Below are 20,206 nucleotides of genomic sequence, written 5' to 3'. Positions count from 1 at the left end.
CAGAGGCAATGTACGGAACCTCTGCCGCAAGCAGTAATATTGCAATGTTGCGGGCGTCGCAAATGTCACGCCGACAGCCACCTCTCCTCGCTCGAAGTTACCAGTTCGAGGAGCTGAAACCAGCTACCCCTCAAACTTGTACCTCTCCCTCAACCTCCTTCCGTATTTGAACATGATGAGCGGTCCTGGGATAGCGACGAGGGCGATGAAGGCGAGCAAGCTGCCTCCCCACCCCCATCCGAGGGTGCCGAACATCTGCGCGCAGAATACAGGGAGCACGCAGGCAAACATGGAGCGCATGGCGCTGGCCCCGGCAGTCGCAGCAGCATGAAAGGGGAAGAATGCGTCGACGAGGAAGTTCTGGATACTGTTGAACGCAAGCATGCACCCAAAGCTGAGGATGACCTGGCCGATGACAGGGCCGATCCAGTGCGTCTCGGCCTGCGCGGTCCAGCCAAAGATGAACAGGCCGACAGGGAGGAGGACGGTGCCAATCTGAGTCAGGACAAAGCGATACTCGGGCTGGCCGTTGTCCCCGTTCCGACGCATAAGGTACTTGTAGATCCGGTCTTGTTGCGTCGCCGCTACGAAAGCGGCAGAGAAGAAGCCAATCGCACTCCCAACATAGCCCAGAGCCACGGTTCCGCGGGGCCATTGGTAAGAGAACAGACCGTCGACTTTGAACGGCGGCGGACCGAAGAGCAGCGGCGTGCTGATCAAGAACACGTAGATGATGCTGTAGAGGTAGGCGTAGTAGACGCATGTGATGAGGGCGACGGGGTTGCCGAAGAGCAGTCTTGGCGGGCGGGTGAGCGCCTTTGAGAACGCGTCTCCCGCTTCACTCTTTGAGACAGTGGCGCTCATCCAGCCCAGGTTGTGAATGATGCGCTTAGGAGAAAATCGGTCGAGGAAGCTCGTGGGGTCGGGTTGCGGGTACTGGATTCGGTACCCCAGCTTGCGTTGGATCACGGGAGCGTAAGTCTCCTGTGAGAAACAGACGAGGAGAGCAAAGTTTAGGCCGGACGCAATGACCATAAACCAGAGCTCCCACCGCCAGCCCCCGAACAAGATCCAATATCCCAGCATGGAGCCCAGGACGGGGCCAGCCATGGGACCGATGGCGTAGATGCTGACTGTGAGACCACGCTCGTTCGGTGCGAATAACTGTTGTCAGTGCGTGCCGAAAGCAAACAGGCTTACATCAGCACACGTCGCTACGCCCAGTGTTGGTCCGACTGATCCCATCATTCCACAGAAGAAGCGGAGCACAATCAGTGCCGCCATACTGTGCCTGTCAGCTCCACCCGCACCGTAATCGCCACTCGACTCACTTCGGCGCAACTGCCGCTCCGATCGCGAAAATGACAAAAAAGAACTGTGAGGAGAGATACGCTACCTGTCTCCCCCACAGCTCGGAAATCGGCGCAAAGATGAAGGGCCCGGTTCCGAGCCCCAGCACGTAGAAACACGTAATCAGCGTTCCGATCTTGAGGTTGTGTATTCCAAACTCGGCCATGACCTGGTGTATTCCGGGAACAGCAATGGACGACGCGCTCGTCGAAATGAAGCCCGTCACCGTGATCGTGAGACACAGTCCCCATTTCTTGGACAGCGGCCAGTTGCGGGGGTTCTCGGGCGAGGTGTCGAAATTCTGAAGCTGTTTCGCGGCCTCGCGCGCCGAGCGCGTTGAGAGCACCGTCTGCGTCAGCTTCAGCGGCTCGTGGTACTCGGACGGTGCCGTCGAGGCATCGGGCGACTCGAGTGCTTGGGCGCCAAAATTTCGGTCGTTCGGGTCGTCCGCACGGTTGTCGGCGGCTAGGGCGCCACCGCCCACCGCTTTCTCAATGTCGGAGGACATGTCGAGTTGATGGCATGAGGTCGAGAGTGTCGGGGACAAGAACAAGGAGCAGAGTCGTATACAGGGGACGCTCGGGGTCAGTACGTCCTGCCTGTGAGTCGTTCGAGAGGAGAATGATGCATCGTGAACATATCCGTCGGCAACGGATAAGTCGTCCGAGCTGGACGGCCGTTGTGGAGTTGCTGAGCACGGATGTCGGCCTTGTCCGGCCCGCTCACGGGCGCACCGAGCGCCGAACCGAGCTTGCCGAGACAACACGTGGCGACCGGATCCGGGTTATCGCCAAATGCGCTTTGGGCGCCTAACATACAGCTGACCGAATAGTCATCCGAAGCGGTTCCAGGGCGCGGCTGAGCAGTGACGTTGTGGAATCGGACGGTGGACGCTATGGACATCCAAGCCAAGACCGACGCCGTCATCTTGTCCCATCGCCCCAACCACCATGTCCGCGCTGGACGACTGTGAGTACATTCTATTTGGGGGATTGCTGACCCACATCAGTTGTCGAGCATGCCGCTGCTGCATCCTCGGGGCCGTCGCGGTACGCCAACGCTAATCGACCGTCGGCGCTCGACCATGTCGAATACCAGGGCTTCGATGACGAACCCGAGGTCGCCGACGATTCGGCCCTCATTGTGAGCTAGTCCGACGCTCAGGTTTAGCTGACAGACAGATGGAGACGGGCTTTATACCGAACTCACGAGCGACCGCGCTCCCGCCCCTCTTCACGCAGTCGCAGGTCCAATACACACCGCCGTCCGATATCCTCGATCTTACAGCAGCCAACAACATTCTGTTCCTAGCGACGAGTCCGTTGTCCGTGGTCATCATTGACTTGAACCATCCCGACGAGCTTGTCACCATCGACTTGCCAAAGCCGCAGGCAGACAAGCAGGCGAGCGTTGCCATCCGCGCCCTGTACGCCGATCCGCAGGCGCGGCATCTCATCATCACGACCACGACCGGTGACGCTTTCTACCTTCCTATCACGCCCGGCAACGCTTCAGCGCAGCAGAAGAAGCCGCGTCCACTCCGATTGCGCGCGAATGTCACGGCAGTAGCCTGGTCGCCGGTACCGCGGAGCGGAGATCACAATGACCCGAATGCACCTCCGCCGACCGACGTGCTCCTCGGCACTGCAAACGGCACCGTCCTCTCTCTTCCCCTTCCCCCGACCGACGACATCTTCAAGAGCGTTAACCCTAAGGCGACCGAGCGTGACCTGCAGCACGTATACTCGCTGCCGAGAAACCAGACCGTCGAAGGCATTGCGTTCGGCTTCTGGCACAGCGACAAGAAGCGCAACGAGACGCGGGCATGGGTTGTGATCTCGACAAAGGATCGGGTTTATGAGGTGCAGGGTCCTGTGACTACCATCCATGGGGGAGGGAAGGGTGGTGGCTGGGCCGAGGAGGTGTTCAAGCCTGCCCGTGACGGACCGATGAACTTCCAGGAGTTATCGGGCAGCCCAAAGAACTCAGAGCTGCGGACGTACACTCCTACCCTCCCCGGACAGGACTCGAGGCTAAAGCCGCCGACTGCGATCGCTTGGCTGACCGAGCCCGGACTCTACAACGCCGCCATCTCCGCGACGCCGACGCCAGAAGTGTTCCACAAGGCGTCGCTGTACCCGTACCCACCTGCACCAGAACCAGCGAGTACCGGCCCAGCCTTTTCACGATCACCGAAGCCGACGAGCCCTGCGCCAGTACCGATCTCCTTCGTCGTGACGCAGTGGCACTGGCTCTTCCTCTACAACGATAGAATCGTTGGTGTATCCCGTGAGACCGACAAGGTCGTGTGGGAGGAGCCGATCCCGCTCGACCAGGGCGAGGTGGCACTCGGGCTGTCATCAGACCCGATCTCCAAGACCTACTGGATCTACACCGAGAGGAAAATCATCGAGGTCGTCGTGAACAAGGAGGAGCGGGATGTGTGGCGTGCCAAGCTGGAGCGCAACAAGTTCGCCGAGGCGCTCGAGTTCGCTTCCACGCCGGCGCAGCGCGACATTGTCCTCTCCCGCCAGGGCGACGCACTGTACGACGAGGGCAAGTTCATCTTAGCCGCCAGGGCTTGGGCGGAGTCGACCAGGAGCTTTGAGTATGTCACGCTCAAGTTCATCGACGCCGACGAGCGAGATGCCCTGAGGGCGTATTTGACTGGAAGGCTGGATAAGCTTGACAAGAAGGTGAGCTGCAACTGGACGGACGAAGCTCATAGACAGGATCTGACGCAACGAATGATGCTCGCGACATGGCTGCTCGAGATCTACCTCAACAAGTGTAACACACTAGAGGACCTGATCGCGTCCGAGTCCGCGACGTCGGACGTCGAGACGCTTCAGCTGGAGCGCGAGATGGTCGAGGACGACCTACAGTCGTTCATGAAGGACTACAAGGCGAACCTCGACCCCGCCGTCGTGTATGAGCTGATCCAGGGCCATGGTCGAACGGACTTGTACCTGTTCTTCGCCGAGCTGAACAAGGACTGGGGCAAGATTGTTGAGCACTGGATCGCCGAGGAACAGTGGGACAAGGCAATCGAGATCCTCAGCCGCCAGGACGATGTCGACCTGTACTACCGCTTCTCTTCCTTGCTTATGCGCAACGCGGCCCGTGCCACAGTCGATGCGTGGATCAGGCAGTCGTCGCTGTTGCCACGAAGGCTCATCCCGGCGTTGCTACTGCAAAAGTCAGAACCGTTAGAGTCGAACCAGGCTGTCCGATATCTCGAGCATGTTATTCACCGCCAGGGCTCGACGGACTCGACCATCTACAACCTCCTCCTTACACTGTACGCCTGCGATTCGAACGAGGACGACGCGCCGTTAATTCGCTTCCTGTCGACTTGCCCCGACGACCCGCTCTCGGACAAACCGTTCTACGACCTTGACTACGCACTGCGTCTGTGCAAGAAGCACGGCCGCATCCAGGCGTGTGTGCTCATCTACAGCCGCATGGGGCTGTACGAGAACAGTGTCGACTTGGCTCTGGAGAAGGGCGACTTGGAGCTTGCCAAGGAGAACGCGGACAAACCGGAGGACGATCTGGATCTGCGGAAGAAGCTCTGGCTCAAGATTGCCAAGTACGTCGTACAGGAGAAGAGCGACATCAAGAGCGCCATGCGCTTCCTCGAGGCGACGGACCTGGTCAAGATCGAGGACATATTGCCGTTCTTCCCCGACTTTGTCGTCATCGACGACTTCAAGACGGAGATCTGCACTGCGCTTGAGGACTACAGCGCGCGCATCGAGGAGCTCAAGAAGGAGATGACGGCCGCAACGCGCTCGGCCGAGTCAATCAAGCGCGACATCGAGGCTCTGTCATCTCGCTTTGTAGCGATCGAGACGAGCGACAAGTGCTGGCGCTGCGACGGCGCCCTCACCGCGCGACAATTCTACGTCTTCCCGTGCCAGCATGCGTTCCACACTGACTGCCTTATATCCATGGTGAGTTGCTGATTCTCATCCAAGCTGACGTCAGGCGACTGAGTACCTCCCGCCGCACTCGCTCCGACGCATCCTGCACCTGCAAAACGAGCTCGTGCGCTCAACGGGAGACGGTGCGGGTTCCCGCGCGCTGCTCTCGTCGCAGTTCGGCCCGCATGCGAACGGACCGAAGCGGCAAGACTCGAAGGGCGCTGCCGACTGGCTCCCAGTTCCGGGCCGGCAGACGCTGGTCGCCGCAGGCGACCGGCTGCGCGACCTCATTGTACCCGATGCGCTTGCGCAGGCCGTCTCCGGGCAAGGCAAGAAGAAGAAGCGGGACCTGGACAGCACACAGGTCGAGCAGGCGCGGAAGGAACTCGATGAGCTCGTCGCGGCCACTTGCCCGCTGTGCGAGGGGGCGATCGCGAGCATCGACAAGCCCTTCGTCAAGGACGAGGAGGACGCGGGCGACTGGGCCATTTAGTTGTACAATCCATAGAGGCATGTCATTCTTCATTTATTCCCTTTCTCTCAAGAGCGCATCACATCAGCAAACGCCGTCATGCGCGCCGGGTATCATCAGCAAACGCCTGTCATGCCGGAACCGTCCTTGATCCGGGTTGATGGTAGCATGTGGTGACATGACGTTTTGCGAGTCGCATTCCTCCGTCGGTCACCAGCCCGGTCGCTTAGATCGGCAACTGCGGCAGACCGGGTGACTTTCCGGCGGCGGGGTGCGCATATTTGGTTCCTGAATATTGGCAGGCTGGGTGACTGGAATCGGCGAAGGCCGACAACGGCCTCCCATTTATCCTGTTGTCTCTCAACTCACGAGTCCGCATGACACCCCAGCTCCACCACAGACACAGACCTAGATGACAAGAGACAGCGCCGACGGCGCAAACGATGGCGATAGGGAGCATGTATCGCGCGTCCCGATAACAGACTTGGCAGCTGTTGAAGAGAATTTGGATCTGGACGAGAACGACCTCAGTCGTGCGACTACCCCGGTGACCTCGCCCCAGCGCACGGAGACGACCACGACAGTTGAGAGGCCGTACAGCGCCTTTGGGGAGGGAAAGAAGTGGTTCATCGTCACCCTCGCCGCAGTGGGCGCTACTACCTCGTGCGTGCCCGACGATCAAACGGGAGGAGGAGAGCTGATCAGGACAGACCGATCGGCTCCAACATTTTTGTCCCCGCGATTCCGACGATGAGCGACGCCTTTGGCGTCTCAAAGGCCAAGATCAACCTCACCATTGCCATCTACTTGTGAGCTAGTCGTCGCCTATTCCAGCTGACGGAACAGGGTGTTCCAGGGCCTGACGCCGGCTTTCTGGGGCGCGGCGGCGGACGTCTACGGTCGACGGTGAGTTTGCCATGCTCCCCTCGGAACTGACATCCAGGCCCATCTTCATCGGGACGATTCTCATCTTTACGCTCGCCGGTGTGGGTCAAGCTCTCTGTCCGACCAATGCGTACTGGCTCCTCTTGCTCATGCGCATCGTGCAGAGCTCCGGTGCCAGCGCGACGATAGCCATCGGCGCTGGTGTTATCTCGGACGTCGCCAGGCCGCAGGAGAGAGGCAAGTACCTCGGCATCTTCAACACATTATCCTGCTTCGGACCGACACTGGGACCGCTCCTCGGTGGTGTGTTTGCGGGCAGCCTCGGATGGCGGTCCATTTTCTGGTTCCTCGTTTGCATGGGCGGCGTCATCCTCGTGCCCATGGTACTGTGAGTTGGGCAATCCCTGTTGGTGCTAACTCTGCCCAGGTTCATGCCAGAGACACTCCGCTCGCTCGTCGGTGATGGCGGTGTCCCACCGCCGAAGTGGAATGACACGCCTGCCGGCTGCATCAAGAGGCGCAAGGCGCAACACGACCTGACGCCCGAGGTCAAGACACATCCGGACGTGAAGCAGACGAAGGTGAGCTCCTCTAGGTTGACTGCCAGCTGACGTGCAGTTCCAACCTCTGTCCTCTTTCCTGTTGCTGCTGCAGCCTGATCTGGTCATGTTTCTCCTTTGGTCCTCGGTCTACTACGCCCTGACGTATGCGATCTTGACCATCTTTTCGACGCTGCTCGACGATATCTACCACTTCAGCGAGATCATGATCGGCGTGGCCTACATGTAAGCTGCACGTGTGTTGCAGGGAAGCTGACGCCAGCTCCAACGGTTCCGGCGTTGCGATCGGTGGTATCCTAACGGGTTTGCTTATGGACAAGGTCTACCAGAAGGAGAAGAAGCGAGTGGGCGGAGACCACAGGACACATCCCGAGTTCCGGCTTGAGAAGGTGCGCCTATCGTTCCTCCCCTGGCACGCTGGCATGCTCGTCATTTCGGCAATTGCTATGGGATGGACGATGCAGGAGCACGTCCACGTCTCTGTCCCGCTCATCTTTACCTTCATTTGTGGTCTCGGCACCAGTCTGCTCACGACGACGACAATCTATGCCATCGACCTTGCGCCAGGTAAAGGTGGAGCAGTCACTGCTTCTGTGAGCTAAGAATTGCTGTACTGAGCTGACATCAGTTCAATTTCACGCGCTGCCTCCTTGGAGCAGTCGAAGTTGGTACCGTTCAACCCATGTTCAAGGCGATGGGCGCGGGATGGATGTTCGTGCTGCTCGCCGGCATCTGCGTACTCGTGACACCGCTCCCGATCATGGTCGCCAGGATAGGACCGCGTCTACGCAGGGAGCGTGCAGAGAAGGCGAAGAGACAAGAGGAGGAGCTTGCGCAGGAGCGCGAAGCTGCTGCCACTGCGGCGGAAGTTCAGGAGGAAGGGGACGAGAAGAGCAAAGTGTGAACTGAGTGCAGGATTTAGAGAATCTAGAACGCATCGAACGCATCAAATCTTGTTGTCAACAGTATAATGCAAGTGCTTGAACGTCTTGGATAGGCAGGGTTGGAGGAGGCTGCGAGCTGCGCGTGGTGAGGTGACAAGGCTCAGGTCGCAACGGCGCTAGACCATGCGAGGTGCAGGGTGCCATGCCTACCTTCCCTCCCTTCATCTCTCTTTCAACAACACTCACTCCACTCACATCAGTACAGTCTCCTCAAGACATACACATACGACCTTTACGACCCGAAACGACTCATACCATCCCCACGGATCGATACCACAACGTATCCACAGTTCACACACTCTTTCCCAGCTCTGGCAGCCTTTCCCCTACCCATATTCGCCACCTTCCCTCCTTCGCCTCCTTCCCTCCGGCCGCCGCGATGCCGTACAAGGATGCGTACGACACGCCTCGCGGCCGTCTAACGCGCATCGGCGCCTGGGAGTTGGGACATACCCTCGGCAGAGGAGCTTATGGTATGCTCACAGGCTAGTGACGAGCTGACACCAGCGCACGTCCGAATCGCCACCCACGTCCAGACACGAGAGCAGGTAGCATGCAAGATCCTTCCCGCGCTGCACTGGGATCCGAACATCGCCGCCGACTGGAACGCCACCCTCGACGCGGTTGAGGCGCACAAGGAGGTTGTCATTCTGAAGGCCTTCGCCGGGGCCAAGGTCCCCGGCGTCGTCGAGCTCGTCGGTGTGCTCGAGGAAGGTGGCTGGACGTGAGCTTCCTAACGTCAATTCATAGCTGACTACAGATACATGTTCATGCGCCTTTACACATTGTCACTGTCGAGTATCAGCATGCCGAACGAGGCCCACCTCCGCCCCTTCTTCGCCAAGCTCCTGCATACACTGCACACCATGCACCAGATCGGTATCAGCCACGATGACCTGAAGCGCGCCAATATCATGGTCGAGAAGTGTGGCACGCGCATTGAGCCTGTTCTTGTCGACTTTGGCTTCAGCCAGTTCTTCCCTCATGGCGGCCACCTCTTGAGCCTCGGTGGCACCTTCGATTATTCGTGTCCAGAGAAGATCGCTGTGAGTTGTATTGCTGCTGTCAACGGTTGACTGACAAACAGGATAGGCCCTATGATCCCAAGGCGAACGACGTCTGGTCCACCGGTATCCTCATGATGAAGGCGCTCGGGCTTGGCCATCCGTACCTCGATGGCACCGACGGCGACTCGGACCTTGGAAGAATGCGCATCGCGGCAGGTACCCCCCGTTGGAGGTGGACCAAGGAAGACAGGATCCCCGGCGGGCGCGGCGAGGTTATCATGGGTATGCTGGAGCATAACCCAAGCAAGCGTTGGAATGTGAGCTTGAGATGCGACGGTAGAGCTGACGGCAGATCCCCCGCATCCTTGAGCACCCCTACTTTGCCGACAACGGCCTGACCTCGCGCCGTTGAGGCTTCCCCCACTCCGCCTCAAGGCCAAGGTGCCGCGTCCTGTGTCACCCGGCGTGCTGCACGGCGTGTGCTTCATGGCGTACGTTCAGCATCAGTTCTTCCTGTGCGAGACGACTCATCGTATCGAGCGGAAGCTCTATGGTCCAACGCCCTGCTAGGAGCAGCGTTGGGCAAACATGCTGTACGAGTGGGAACGCGGCATGGAGCTTGAATGGGAGGACATTCAGGCGGCCAAGCTGCCTGCGGAGAGCAAGCGCAGTTGTAAGTTAGGCTGGCTGAACACGAAACTGACATCAGTCCCATCACGCGCACACAAGACCATTCCCACCCTGAAAGAGATCCACCTTTCACCTGTGAGCTTGAGGTGCTACCAGGAGCTGACTTTCAGGCCCCGAAGAAGAACGGCACGCCGGGCAAGTACGCAACTCCAACGAAAGCAGCACCCAAGCCTGCGACCCCCAGACAGTCTATGACCCCGCTGTCGCGCAAAGACATCAACACGCCACTGACCCCGTTGACCCCGGTCACGCCCGAGACTCCGCCTCCGCTGTATGAGGCTGCACCTCTGCTTGAGAAGGGCCGCTTGAAGGGCATGAAGGGTAGAGGTGTCCCCGATACCCCCGCGCGCAAGACGGCCGCAACCACCGGCATCGCCGCCGCCGTCGCCGTCAGCAAAAAGTCGCCGACCGAGCTTAAGCAAGTTGGCAGCGGTGGACGTCGCAAACTCGGACAGCCTGTCAAGGTAAGCTTGGGGGTTGGTGGCACAAGCTAACCTCAGATCCCTCACACACCGATGAAGACGCCTCCGCGCAACAGCCCTCAGAGCGACAAGGAGAACGTGCCCATCCGCCGCGCGTTTGTGGCCAAGACGAGCTTGTAAGCTTACAGTAGCTCATGGAAGCTCACTCCAGGCACCGCAAGCCGATCTCGCCGCCCGTCAAGAAGTTCAAAGGTGAGACCGCTACGCTGGCCATCGTCGCTGAAGCAAGACCTGACACTCCGCCCCGCGACGCCCGGCCCCGGTGCGCAACCGCGCCGCTCTCCTCGTTTCCTGTAGCCGTGTCTCCCCTAGCCAGCCGTTCGCGCCGGCAGCACGCGCTGTACTATGCCTAGTGACCTAATGACATGTAAATAACGTAACTCGTAACTGTGTGAAGTTTGTACAGACTGTATGATACAACTAGTGACTCAGTTCTTGATAGGGGTGGTTGGGCTGCGTTGGTGAGGGAGGGAAGCACCCCGACGCACCAACGGGACTGTCGATGGGCGACGGGATCGTGAACTGCGTCTGCGTACTCCTCGGACTCGGGTTGGGCTCACGAGGCACGAGCAAGAGGGAGGGCACCGAGTGCGCCTCATCGCCAACGCTGAGCGTGACACTGGGCTGCTGTCGATGACCTCGACTTCCTCCTCCATACGAACCCCCGACTCCACTACCTCCAGGAACACCTCCTCCATTGAGCCCCCTCTCGCTCCGGGCACTCTCATAAGAGTGCCGAGGTGACGGGACGAAGAATCCCTTGTCGTCCTCAGACTCAAGCTCCTTCTCCTTCTCCCGATCCGCGTCCATGGCACTAGCGATGCGTCCCAGCTCGCCCTCAGCCGCAGCATTACTAGGCTGAGTGGGCCGGAATACGCGCCCAAACTCGTTCTCGACGAGCACTCTCGTCTGCTCGCTGATGACGAGGAGCGCGTCAGACACGCTCCACGGCCGCACCTCGCCCTCGGCGTAGCCGTACACTGCCTGACAGGTCGCAACGGCGCGGTTGACCGCGTCGACAATCTCAGAGCTCGAGAGGGGCATGAGGAGCGCCTCGTTGTTCCCCCTCGTGGGGCGGGAGAGCGCCCACCCCGTGCCCGCTGCGCCGGCGACTTGGCTTGCTGGGCCGAGCAGGTGGACGATGGCGCCCTTCTCGGATCCGCGCAGGGGCTGGTCACTCGTGAAGCGCTTGTACCCCTTGCCCTGCTGGGATGTCGGGAGGCCGATACCTGGCGTAGGAGCGCTGGCGAAGGCGTCGAACAGCGGGCGGCCGGGGCCGGCGGCGGCGGAGCGCTGCTCGCTGATGGCCGCGAAGGAGGGGCGGGTAGGCGAGCCGGGCGGACTGTGCCCGGTCGGAGAGGGGGGTGTGAGGGGCGAGAAGGGAGATAGTTGGGAAGGGGACGAGATGGACTGGATCCTTGACAGGCGGGGGCGGAGCAGGTGCGGTGCTGGCGTCGGCGTGCCCGTTGAGCTTGGGCTGCGTGACGACGCCAAGGACATGGACGGCACGCGGGCACTCGGCCGTCGCGCCAGACCGCTGAGTGACCTTGCGGGAGAAGCATAGCGAAGCCGCGGCGAGCGCGGGCTCCAGTTATCACTGCCGTGGCTACTCGCCGAGCCTGGGCGACTGCCGTCGGCCCCGTGCATCCCCGCTAGAGTCGCCTGCACCTTCTGCCTCAGGGGGACATTCAGCGGCGTGCGGAAGAGACACAGCAGCTCGAACGTGGACCACATCATCCAGTCGACGACTCGCGGCTTGCGCCCGATCTTGCCGTGGAACGCCCCGCTGCCCTCTGCAATGCACTCGGCGACACTGGCTGAGACGTGTGCCCAGAGTCCCGTCACGGAGGAGATGGCGTCCGGGGCTCGGATCACGATGGCCTTAATTACCTGCAGCGCCAGGACGTGGAGGGCCGCGACGTGGAGTTGGGGCTGAGAGCGAGTACGCGCTTTCCGACGCCCGAGGACGGGATGGATGACCAGGCGAAGGAGACGGAGCCAGATCGCCTCATACCGTTTGCGGCCCTCGTCGCTCGCGGTTGAGGGCGGCTCGAGAGCTAAGGCGAACGGGAGCACGACACCAGCCAGCAGTCCGGGCGACATAGAAACACGCTCAAGGACGCTGAGTGCGTCGCACCCGCGTAGGAAGACGGCGGCGGAGAGCAGCTCGATGGCGGAATGGCGCATGGGCACGATGAACGCGAGTGAAGCCTCGGATGCCAGGGCCAGCATGCGCAACGCCGGCTCGACATACTCGTATGCTACTAGCGCTGTCATCTCGGCACTGAGCTCGGGACCGCTACCCTCAGACACGGACCTGATGTGCGCCGCGAGCGCGTCGAGCACACTGCTGAAGTCAACGGTACCAATGTGCTGGCGGTACAGCGGCGCAATGTGCTTCATGAACGCGTAGGGGTCCTTGCTCTTGAGACTTGCTCGCGCGAGACTTCCCAAGATGCTCGACACGGCGGGTGTACCGCGCGGACTAGCGCTTAGAAGGCTGTTGATGATGGCCAACAGCCGCCTTGTGGCCGTACCGGGGAGGACGCCGCCTGCCGTGGCATACGCGTCAACGAGAGCGACGTACTCCTGATAAGCTGCCGTCCAGTCCGCTTCACCTGCGTCCTCACCGGGCTCGAAACGCAGGAGGATGCTCTCATCAGATGTCGCGCACTTGGTGTTGATGAACCTGCCCAGGGCGTCGATGCCCTCGCGCAGGAGTTCGCGGGTACGCTCGTCGTCGTCCTTCATCATGCTGGGCACGAGGAGCGTGAAGAGCTTCAGGAACTTGATCGCGCGAGGGCTGGCCGCGTTGAATGCGATGACCGTGACGAGGAAGCGCACGATGTTGGCTTGCGGGAAGAGGATCGGCTCCAGGTTGATATTGGCCGCCTTCTGGGCTTGACGCTCAGCGACAGAAGTCCTGATCTCAGCCAGCGTGATCTCGGGGCCAGCACTGATCATCTGTACGAGCGCTTCGAGTTCGTACGCATCGTTCAGGCCGCGGATGCCCGAGGCGACGCCAGACGCGGGTCCGTTTGGCACGGACAGACATGAGAGGAGCTGGTACGCCGCCTCGGGGTCGAAGGGGCTCTCGCAGATCGCCAGGAAGGTTTGGTAGATGAACGTGTCCTGGTGGATGCGGTAGAAGGAGCGGCACGCGTACTCTATGCAGTCGCGAATACCGGGCGTGCCATAGACATAGAGGACGTAGAGTTGACGCATGAGATCGACGAATCCGATGGATCCGAATGCACGGCGGAAACGCGCACTGCACAGCGACAGGGCGACCATGGCCTGGCCCATCATGATGATGTCGCTTGCTCCATGGAGGGCGACGACCTGGGTAATGTTGCGGACAAAGTGACGGAGTTCAGCGCGGTCGTTGTAGTTGGAATTCAGGCAGCGGAACATCTGCACCACCAGCAGGAGCCATGCACGTGCAAAGGGGAAGTGGCGGAAGGACGCCTGGACCTGGAGGTTGAACAGCATCTTCTTGATGAGGTAGACATCGCGCGGGTTCGACCGCAGGATCGACTCGAGAAGCACGAGCTGACCAGTCTGCACATCGAGATACGCATTGCGCCACGGCTGGTGAATGCGGAACGCGCCTTGGTCATCGTCATAGATCGAGGCGGGGAGGAGGGCTGCCTCGCTCTTCGTCTTGCGGACATCGCGCAGACTCAGCTCAGACACATGCGGGACGATGCGCGACAGCGTACCCAGCAACACGGGCCAGTGCGCAAACTCGGCATTGTCCTTGACGTTCAGCTTCAGATAGCCCGCGATAGCGTTCAGCGCTGTGTAGGCGTAGCTCGGCGTCGGGTCCTGGATGACAGAGTTGACGCGGCGGAGCGCCTTGTCGAACTCGCTCTGCAAATTTTCCGTGAACGCGCGGGCAAAGTGTCCCGGGTCCTCGCGCTCGAACATCCGCACCAGCTCCTCGCTTGACACTACGACGAGCGAGTCGTCAAAGTTGATGAACATGCGCGCTTGATCGTTGACAAGGCGTCCAATGATGGGAGGAAGGACGGCACGGTGCACGGTACCTCCGCGTGACTTGACGGCGCGCAGTGACTTTGATCGTTTCGGCGCCTCCTGGCTCCCGCTGCTGGAACGCTCCAGCTTGGTCGACTCGGCGTACGATTCCGCCGGAAGGAGCGTCACCGGTACGCGCTCGTAGTCGTGGATTGTGAGTTGCGAGTCCTCGTTCCAGCCCAGGTCCCACAGTCTCTGCCTGAGCTCGAGGGGCAGGGAACGGCCATACTTCTGCAGCTGGGCGTCCTGCGCCTCGCGCGGCGTGACCCACACGCTTGATCCCATTTCGGCCATGACAAAGTCGAGAATGCGCGCGTTGAAGCGGAACAGAGGACCACGCTTCGCATCAGTCACCGTCTGTTGCGTGAACACCTGGTATCGGTACCCGTACAGTGTGGCGAGCTTCAGCAGGGCCTCGAGGTGTTTCGCCGAGGAGGGGTTCTCGAGGTCTCGCGTGACGATAGACCGGACGGCCTCGGGCAGCTGCTCCGCACACTTCATCAGCAGGAACGTGAGCTGTTCCGTCGGCTGTCCCATCACGCCGTACCGTGCCCAGAGCACGGGCAGAAGCTTGAGCCAGTCATCCTTGCTCATGCTCGCTTGCACTGTCACGAGAGCAGACGACAAGGCCCTCTCCACAGTCCGGTTCAGCACGTCCTGGCGTTCGGGGCCGAAGGCGGCAAACTCGGTCGTGTACAGCGAATGCAGGATGCGGAGCTGCGTGCCCTCTGCTGCACTCCCAATGGTGGGGTGGAGCACATCCTTGCCGCCCGTGAACCATTTCACCAGCAGACGCGTCGCAATGGTGCGCTTGACCCAGGCGGACGAGAAACGCAGGCGTTCAAACAATTGGCACAGTAGCGCGAGGTACCCCTGCGGATGTGGTCCGCCGACTTCCTCCATCTCGAGCACTGCGGCAAGCTTCGTCTCGAGCTGCGTCAGGAAATCCTTCATACCCGAGCTGGAGGGGAGCTTGCGGGCGCTAAGTGCCAGAATCAGCTCGACGAGCACGGCGTATCGACCCAACTTGACGTTGACTGTCGGCAAATCCTCACTCTCAGCCTTGCCCTTCCCCTTGGCCGGCTGGAGGGAGACATTGCCGACCAGGACGACCATGACCATCTGCGGATCGGCTTGCGTCCAGAATCTATCTGGTCCGACGATACGCTGCAGGTTGATGACGACCTGAAGAGGACCGGCGAGGGACGCCTTGTGGGTCGCGGCGGCGGTCGAGAAGAGCGGCTTGTAGAAGAGCTGCGGGTGCCAGGACGCGAGCCAGTTCAAAAACGTGACGAGAGCTGGGTCAGAGGCATCAGCGGCCTTCAGCCGTTTCAGTACGTGCGGCACCGCCGCGCGACCAGCCTTGACGAGGTCGCCGCCAAGGAACTTGCGGAGTGCAAACTGTACCACAGCCAGCGGCGTCGTGGCAATCACGCGCGCGGCAGCTTCGTCGACAACACCCTTCGGCGCGCTCTCAAGGAGATGGACCAGGCGCGCATGGTTGTCGCTGAAAGCCTGGGACGTGGGGCTAAATGGGTCCTCCGTCTGGCGTTGGTGGCTCTTGATCTCAATGTCGAGCAGGAGGGAGAGGTAGCAGGCAGCCACCGTATCGCTCTTGTACTCCACGCCGCGGACCTGCTCATATAGCAAGTCGCCCCAGAACGCGACGCTGGGGATGAGGTCCTCGTCCTCGTGTCCCTTGACGACGACGGAGAACGAGTTGAAGAACTCGACAGCAGCAAGCGCGCGCAAACTCTGCATCGCGATCGGTGCTTTCTCGCTGAGCGGGGGCGGAAGATAGCGCTGAATGTCAGTTCGAGATCAACTGGTGAACTCACCTCAAGGACGGCTCCGCGATCACGCAGCAGCCAATCGCCGAGCTCTAGCTCCGTGTTGATAGCACGGCCAACTGCGAGCCACAGCATTTCATGTTCAATACCAGAGTTGACTTTCTCGATCTCGAGTCCTGGGAGGAGGTCCATCAGACTCTCGACCGAGATGCGGATGACCTCGCCAGCAGCGAGGTCCGTCAGCAGCCCGGCTGCCATCTGCACCTGATCCTCGGCACGGGCGGGCGTGCTCTCGAGTGCGTGCAGGAGAGCCAGGAGCGCGATCGTGATACTTTCAAAGTCGAAAGCTGTCGAAGGGGCGTACGACGCCTTTGGCAACGCCGGGTTGGCGTGCAGCAGGTCGACGAGCAAGGGCAGACCACGTCCACGGAGCACACGATCTTCAATGACAAGCGCGCGACAAAGCCACAACCACCGCGCAAGCTCCTCGTCCGTACTGTCCGTGGCCCAGTTGCGCACCACGGTCCCGAACACCTCGAGGGCCTGGGCACGTTCGCCATCCGTCGAACTCGCATCCGGGATGAATGTGACGCCGAGTTCAGCGAGGATAGCTGAGTGATGTGGACAGGTACGCGACCAGACGCGCTTTGCGCGCGCATCGGGAAGGTGCCGGTGCAGCTCCATCAGGAAGGGGGCGAAGGCGGAGACGCCATCGTCAATGTCGGTGCGATGTGTCGACTGCGCTGAGTAGCCGATGCGGAAGTGGTGTGTCGAGTGCGCGCGCATCGTGCCGTTCGGCGTTGGACCGGGCGTCTGGTTCTTGCCTGCCATACGACGGAGTCGGCGGCAGCTCTCCTCATAAGCACACTGGTCGAGACAGATACAAATGTCGCGGGCGAAGCGACGGCGCTGGCGTGAAGCCTCTTCGCGCTCTTGGTCGTTCAGGGCGACACCGAGCGTGTCCCACGACATTTGCTCTGCCGGCGTGTGGTTCAGACCCATGACAGACTCGACGGCGGAGCGCAGCCCGAGACGGCTCGCGGCCATGCCTGCCGCCTTGCCCGCCGCCTTCGTCACAAAGGCAAGCTTGCCCTTCGGTTGCGGTTTCGGTTGCGGTGCCATACGCTCGTTAAGCGGAGTCGGCGCGGTGAGGACGTGCTGTTTGACTTGTTCCCAATGGGCCTTACCCGGTGAGACTTCTTGGACAGCGGGGGCGTTGGCGAGGTTGGTGATCACCGACAATCGGGGGAGCTGCGGCTTCTCTGTCGCAGACGCCTTCCCGAACGTGTCGACTGATGCCTTGGAGGACATCGCGCTTGCCGTGTACAGTTCTTCCGTCGAATAGTTGTTCACGTTGACCGTTGAGTCGGACGCTGAGGTGGAGGCTGATGGTCGCATGGATGCCGGGGTCGCGGTGCGTGGTGTCTGAGACAGCGTTTCGACACTGTCAGCGAACGTGCCCAGCTTTAGCGTGCTCGGCGCCGTCGCGAAGCTGGCTCCATCCGAATCATATCGACTCAAGGACAGCTCCGATCCCTGTAGACTGTGATACACTGGTGCCGGTGAGCCATTCGCCGAATCGTCCTCCAGTAGCGTGTTCAATGGCGCACCAGTGCTGGGCGGCAGCACCTCGCCCATAGCCCGAAAGGAGTTCTGGGATCCGTTAGGGTGAGTCGTGAGGCGTGCCGAGCCGTTGATTCCGTTCAGCGCGGCGTCGACGTGTTGCAGGAGGTCGGCATCTGTGCTACTGGTGCTGGGGGACTGGCCGTTAGCCCGCCCTCCCCTGGTGGTGGTGGAAAGAGCGTCTGGCGGTGCCTTGGAGGAAGCCAAAGCACCCGGCGGTTTCAGCGGCTGGAACGATACGGGAGCGCCGGGATCACCGTGATGGTCGACCGAAGCGACCGGGCTGACGGTGAAGCCATCTTCGGATTCGAGCACGGCGTCGAGGGCGGATCGTAGCTCTTCTGAAGCTTCGCTGAGACGCCCTCTTGTTTTGGAAGGGGGTCTGCTGCCATTGAGACTCGGAGGATCGTCTTGGCTTCTGCGGATTGGCGCCGCACCGTTTGAAGAGGCGGCGGGCGCCATGGAAGTCGAGTTGCGGTCGCTGGGGTCGTGCGGGATGAAAGTTGGGAGACGGTGACGAGGAGGTCACTCGGTGGACAGACCTCCACATCGTCTCGTGCGGTGCAACGTCCATCTGGTGGCGACGGCGACAACGGAGGCTAAATGACCAGCCTGATTCCTTGCCGGTTGCAACCTCGGCTGCTCCCCGAGCTGTTTCCTTCCATGCATCATGAGACGGTCAGCGACGAGAACAAGGATCACAGAGGCGAAGGGAACGTGAAATGCATGGTAACTCTGCCTCAGGATCGTCGAGGAGCGAAGACATTGCGAGCGTCACTCAGTTCGTGACGAGACTGATTTCTGCGCATCGACGCGGGCAACATTCTGGACACCCCGAGACGAGCAAGGCGGTGTAGTACTAGGTCCTTGCAGCTGTACCTCTCGGGCGACCTGACTCCTGAGTCCCCTGGTTGGTGCAGAGGAACGTGCTGACGTTACACCTGGTACACACCTGATGTTTCGAGTGACTATGCAAACTGTGACATTTTCGCCAGCACCAGCCACTGAGTAGGAGCGGTTATGCATCCCGCTCCTGCGTCTGATTGGGGAAGAGTGGGTGGAGATAGGCGAGGTAGATGCCGGGATGTCGGCCCCCGTTGGGCCGGGACTGAATTACGATGTCGGCGGCGGGAAGAATATGCCGAGTCGAGGTGCGAGCGAGCGAGCGAGATCAAGATCAACAACATCATCACTCATCACGACTCATCATGAGCGCCGGGTACCTGCCCCCACCACAACTCCCGACGACAGACCAGGGCCGCCGTATCTGCCAGGTCATCAAAGTTCGCCCCGAGCGCCTCGAGGAGTACAAGAGGGTGAGTCGCTCTGCTGTTTAGATCCTGCGTATGCTCTGATCCGGACGCGTGATATCCGTGATGCTGCAATTGAGAGACCACCCGAGTCCCCGACTGTCCGACTTCCGGAACAAGGGAGCCCCCCTGCGTCCCATGCACGATCTAGGCCCCGGAAGCCTCTCTGATGTCGAGTCAGGAATGGTGATATGGGACGCACGACATTGGACGGGTCTTGCGCACGAGGTTGAGCTCGGACTCTCTTATAAGGAGAGAGCAGGAGAGCTTGGGAGGGGTGGAACAGGGTGGAACGCGGTGGCTCTCGCAAGTTGTCGCAAGACGGCAGGGAGGAAGGGAAGGCCAAGGGGTGGCTTACTCCGAGTCTGGCCGGGAGATGGGTCCTGGCTTCCTCACTGCTTCCTGCAAAACGCATACCGCGCGGTTTCAACGCGTCCTTGCGAGACTGCGCGTAAGCGGCTGACGCGGACAGGTACATGCCACGGTGTGGCCGGAGGTTCTTGGCGCCCTGCGTCGCGCGCACATTGTTGGTAAGTCTGCGTCCGGCTGACGCTACCTGCTGACTGCTGACTGCGGTCGGCTTCCGGGGCGTGGCCAGGCGTTGCGGCCCGGGACGCCAGCTATTCAGAAGCTCGTACCCAGCGACAAAGCGGCTGACACCAGACTACTCGATCAACTTCTTTGAGCCGATGAGTCTCCTGATTGCTCACATGAGGTACATCGGTGACGACTTTGAGGCCGACATGGCGTCCATCAAGGACTGCCCCGTGACGCGGCGGTGGTGGGAGCTGACGGATGGGATGCAGGAGAGCCTTGTCCCAGGCGCAACGGGGAGCAAGGACGGACCGTGGTGGGCCGACTGCGAGGAGGTGTTCCGCATGGAGGGATAGGTGTAGTGCTGCCCACACTTCATACTTCCGCTGGAACATTCGGTAGCGCTGGGTGATACCTGCTGTTCCGATACCGTCCCGGAAGAACCACATGCCCGAGAACCAAGGCGGCCAGGCGAGTACCAAGGCTGGCACCAAGGCCGCTATCAAGTCACCGCGCACCCGATGTTCCTGTTCCTTGGCCGGCTATCACGACCAAAGACGGATTGTTCCGTATGCACATGATAGAACACAGTTTG

At 60.7% G+C, this 20,206-nt stretch overlaps 4 protein-coding genes across 4 annotated transcripts; 2 read left to right on the top strand and 2 right to left on the bottom strand.

The window, feature by feature from the left end:
* Positions 1–123: 123 nt before the first annotated feature.
* A1Q1_04212 (polyamine transport-related protein) lies at positions 124–1,858 on the bottom strand (the record flags this gene model as incomplete). The annotated part of the gene is made up of 3 exons (XM_014322589.1): positions 124–1,146; positions 1,201–1,285; positions 1,332–1,858. The coding sequence occupies 3 exons, from the start codon at positions 1,856–1,858 to the stop codon at positions 124–126; spliced, it is 1,635 nt and encodes a 544-aa protein (XP_014178064.1).
* A 442-nt stretch (positions 1,859–2,300) lies between these two features.
* On the top strand, positions 2,301–5,769 carry A1Q1_04211 (uncharacterized protein; the record flags this gene model as incomplete). Its single annotated transcript, XM_014322588.1, has 4 exons — positions 2,301–2,319; positions 2,360–2,493; positions 2,532–5,306; positions 5,350–5,769. The coding sequence occupies 4 exons, from the start codon at positions 2,301–2,303 to the stop codon at positions 5,767–5,769; spliced, it is 3,348 nt and encodes a 1,115-aa protein (XP_014178063.1).
* Positions 5,770–6,160: 391 nt separating this feature from the next.
* A1Q1_04210 (uncharacterized protein) lies at positions 6,161–10,436 on the top strand (the record flags this gene model as incomplete). Its single annotated transcript, XM_014322587.1, has 11 exons — positions 6,161–6,411; positions 6,459–6,557; positions 6,692–7,021; positions 7,441–7,760; positions 7,853–8,091; positions 8,623–8,861; positions 8,943–9,183; positions 9,225–9,461; positions 9,715–9,817; positions 9,874–10,298; positions 10,356–10,436. The coding sequence occupies 11 exons, from the start codon at positions 6,161–6,163 to the stop codon at positions 10,434–10,436; spliced, it is 2,565 nt and encodes an 854-aa protein (XP_014178062.1).
* Positions 10,437–10,736: 300 nt separating this feature from the next.
* Positions 10,737–18,229, bottom strand: A1Q1_04209 (uncharacterized protein; the record flags this gene model as incomplete). The annotated part of the gene is made up of 2 exons (XM_014322586.1): positions 10,737–16,109; positions 16,193–18,229. The coding sequence occupies 2 exons, from the start codon at positions 18,227–18,229 to the stop codon at positions 10,737–10,739; spliced, it is 7,410 nt and encodes a 2,469-aa protein (XP_014178061.1).
* Positions 18,230–20,206: the final 1,977 nt, after the last annotated feature.

The sequence above is a fragment of the Trichosporon asahii genome (genome assembly GCF_000293215.1).
Source record: "Trichosporon asahii var. asahii CBS 2479 unplaced genomic scaffold scaffold00070, whole genome shotgun sequence".
NCBI lineage: Eukaryota > Fungi > Basidiomycota > Tremellomycetes > Trichosporonales > Trichosporonaceae > Trichosporon > Trichosporon asahii.
This window is presented reverse-complemented; position numbering and strand designations above follow the sequence as displayed.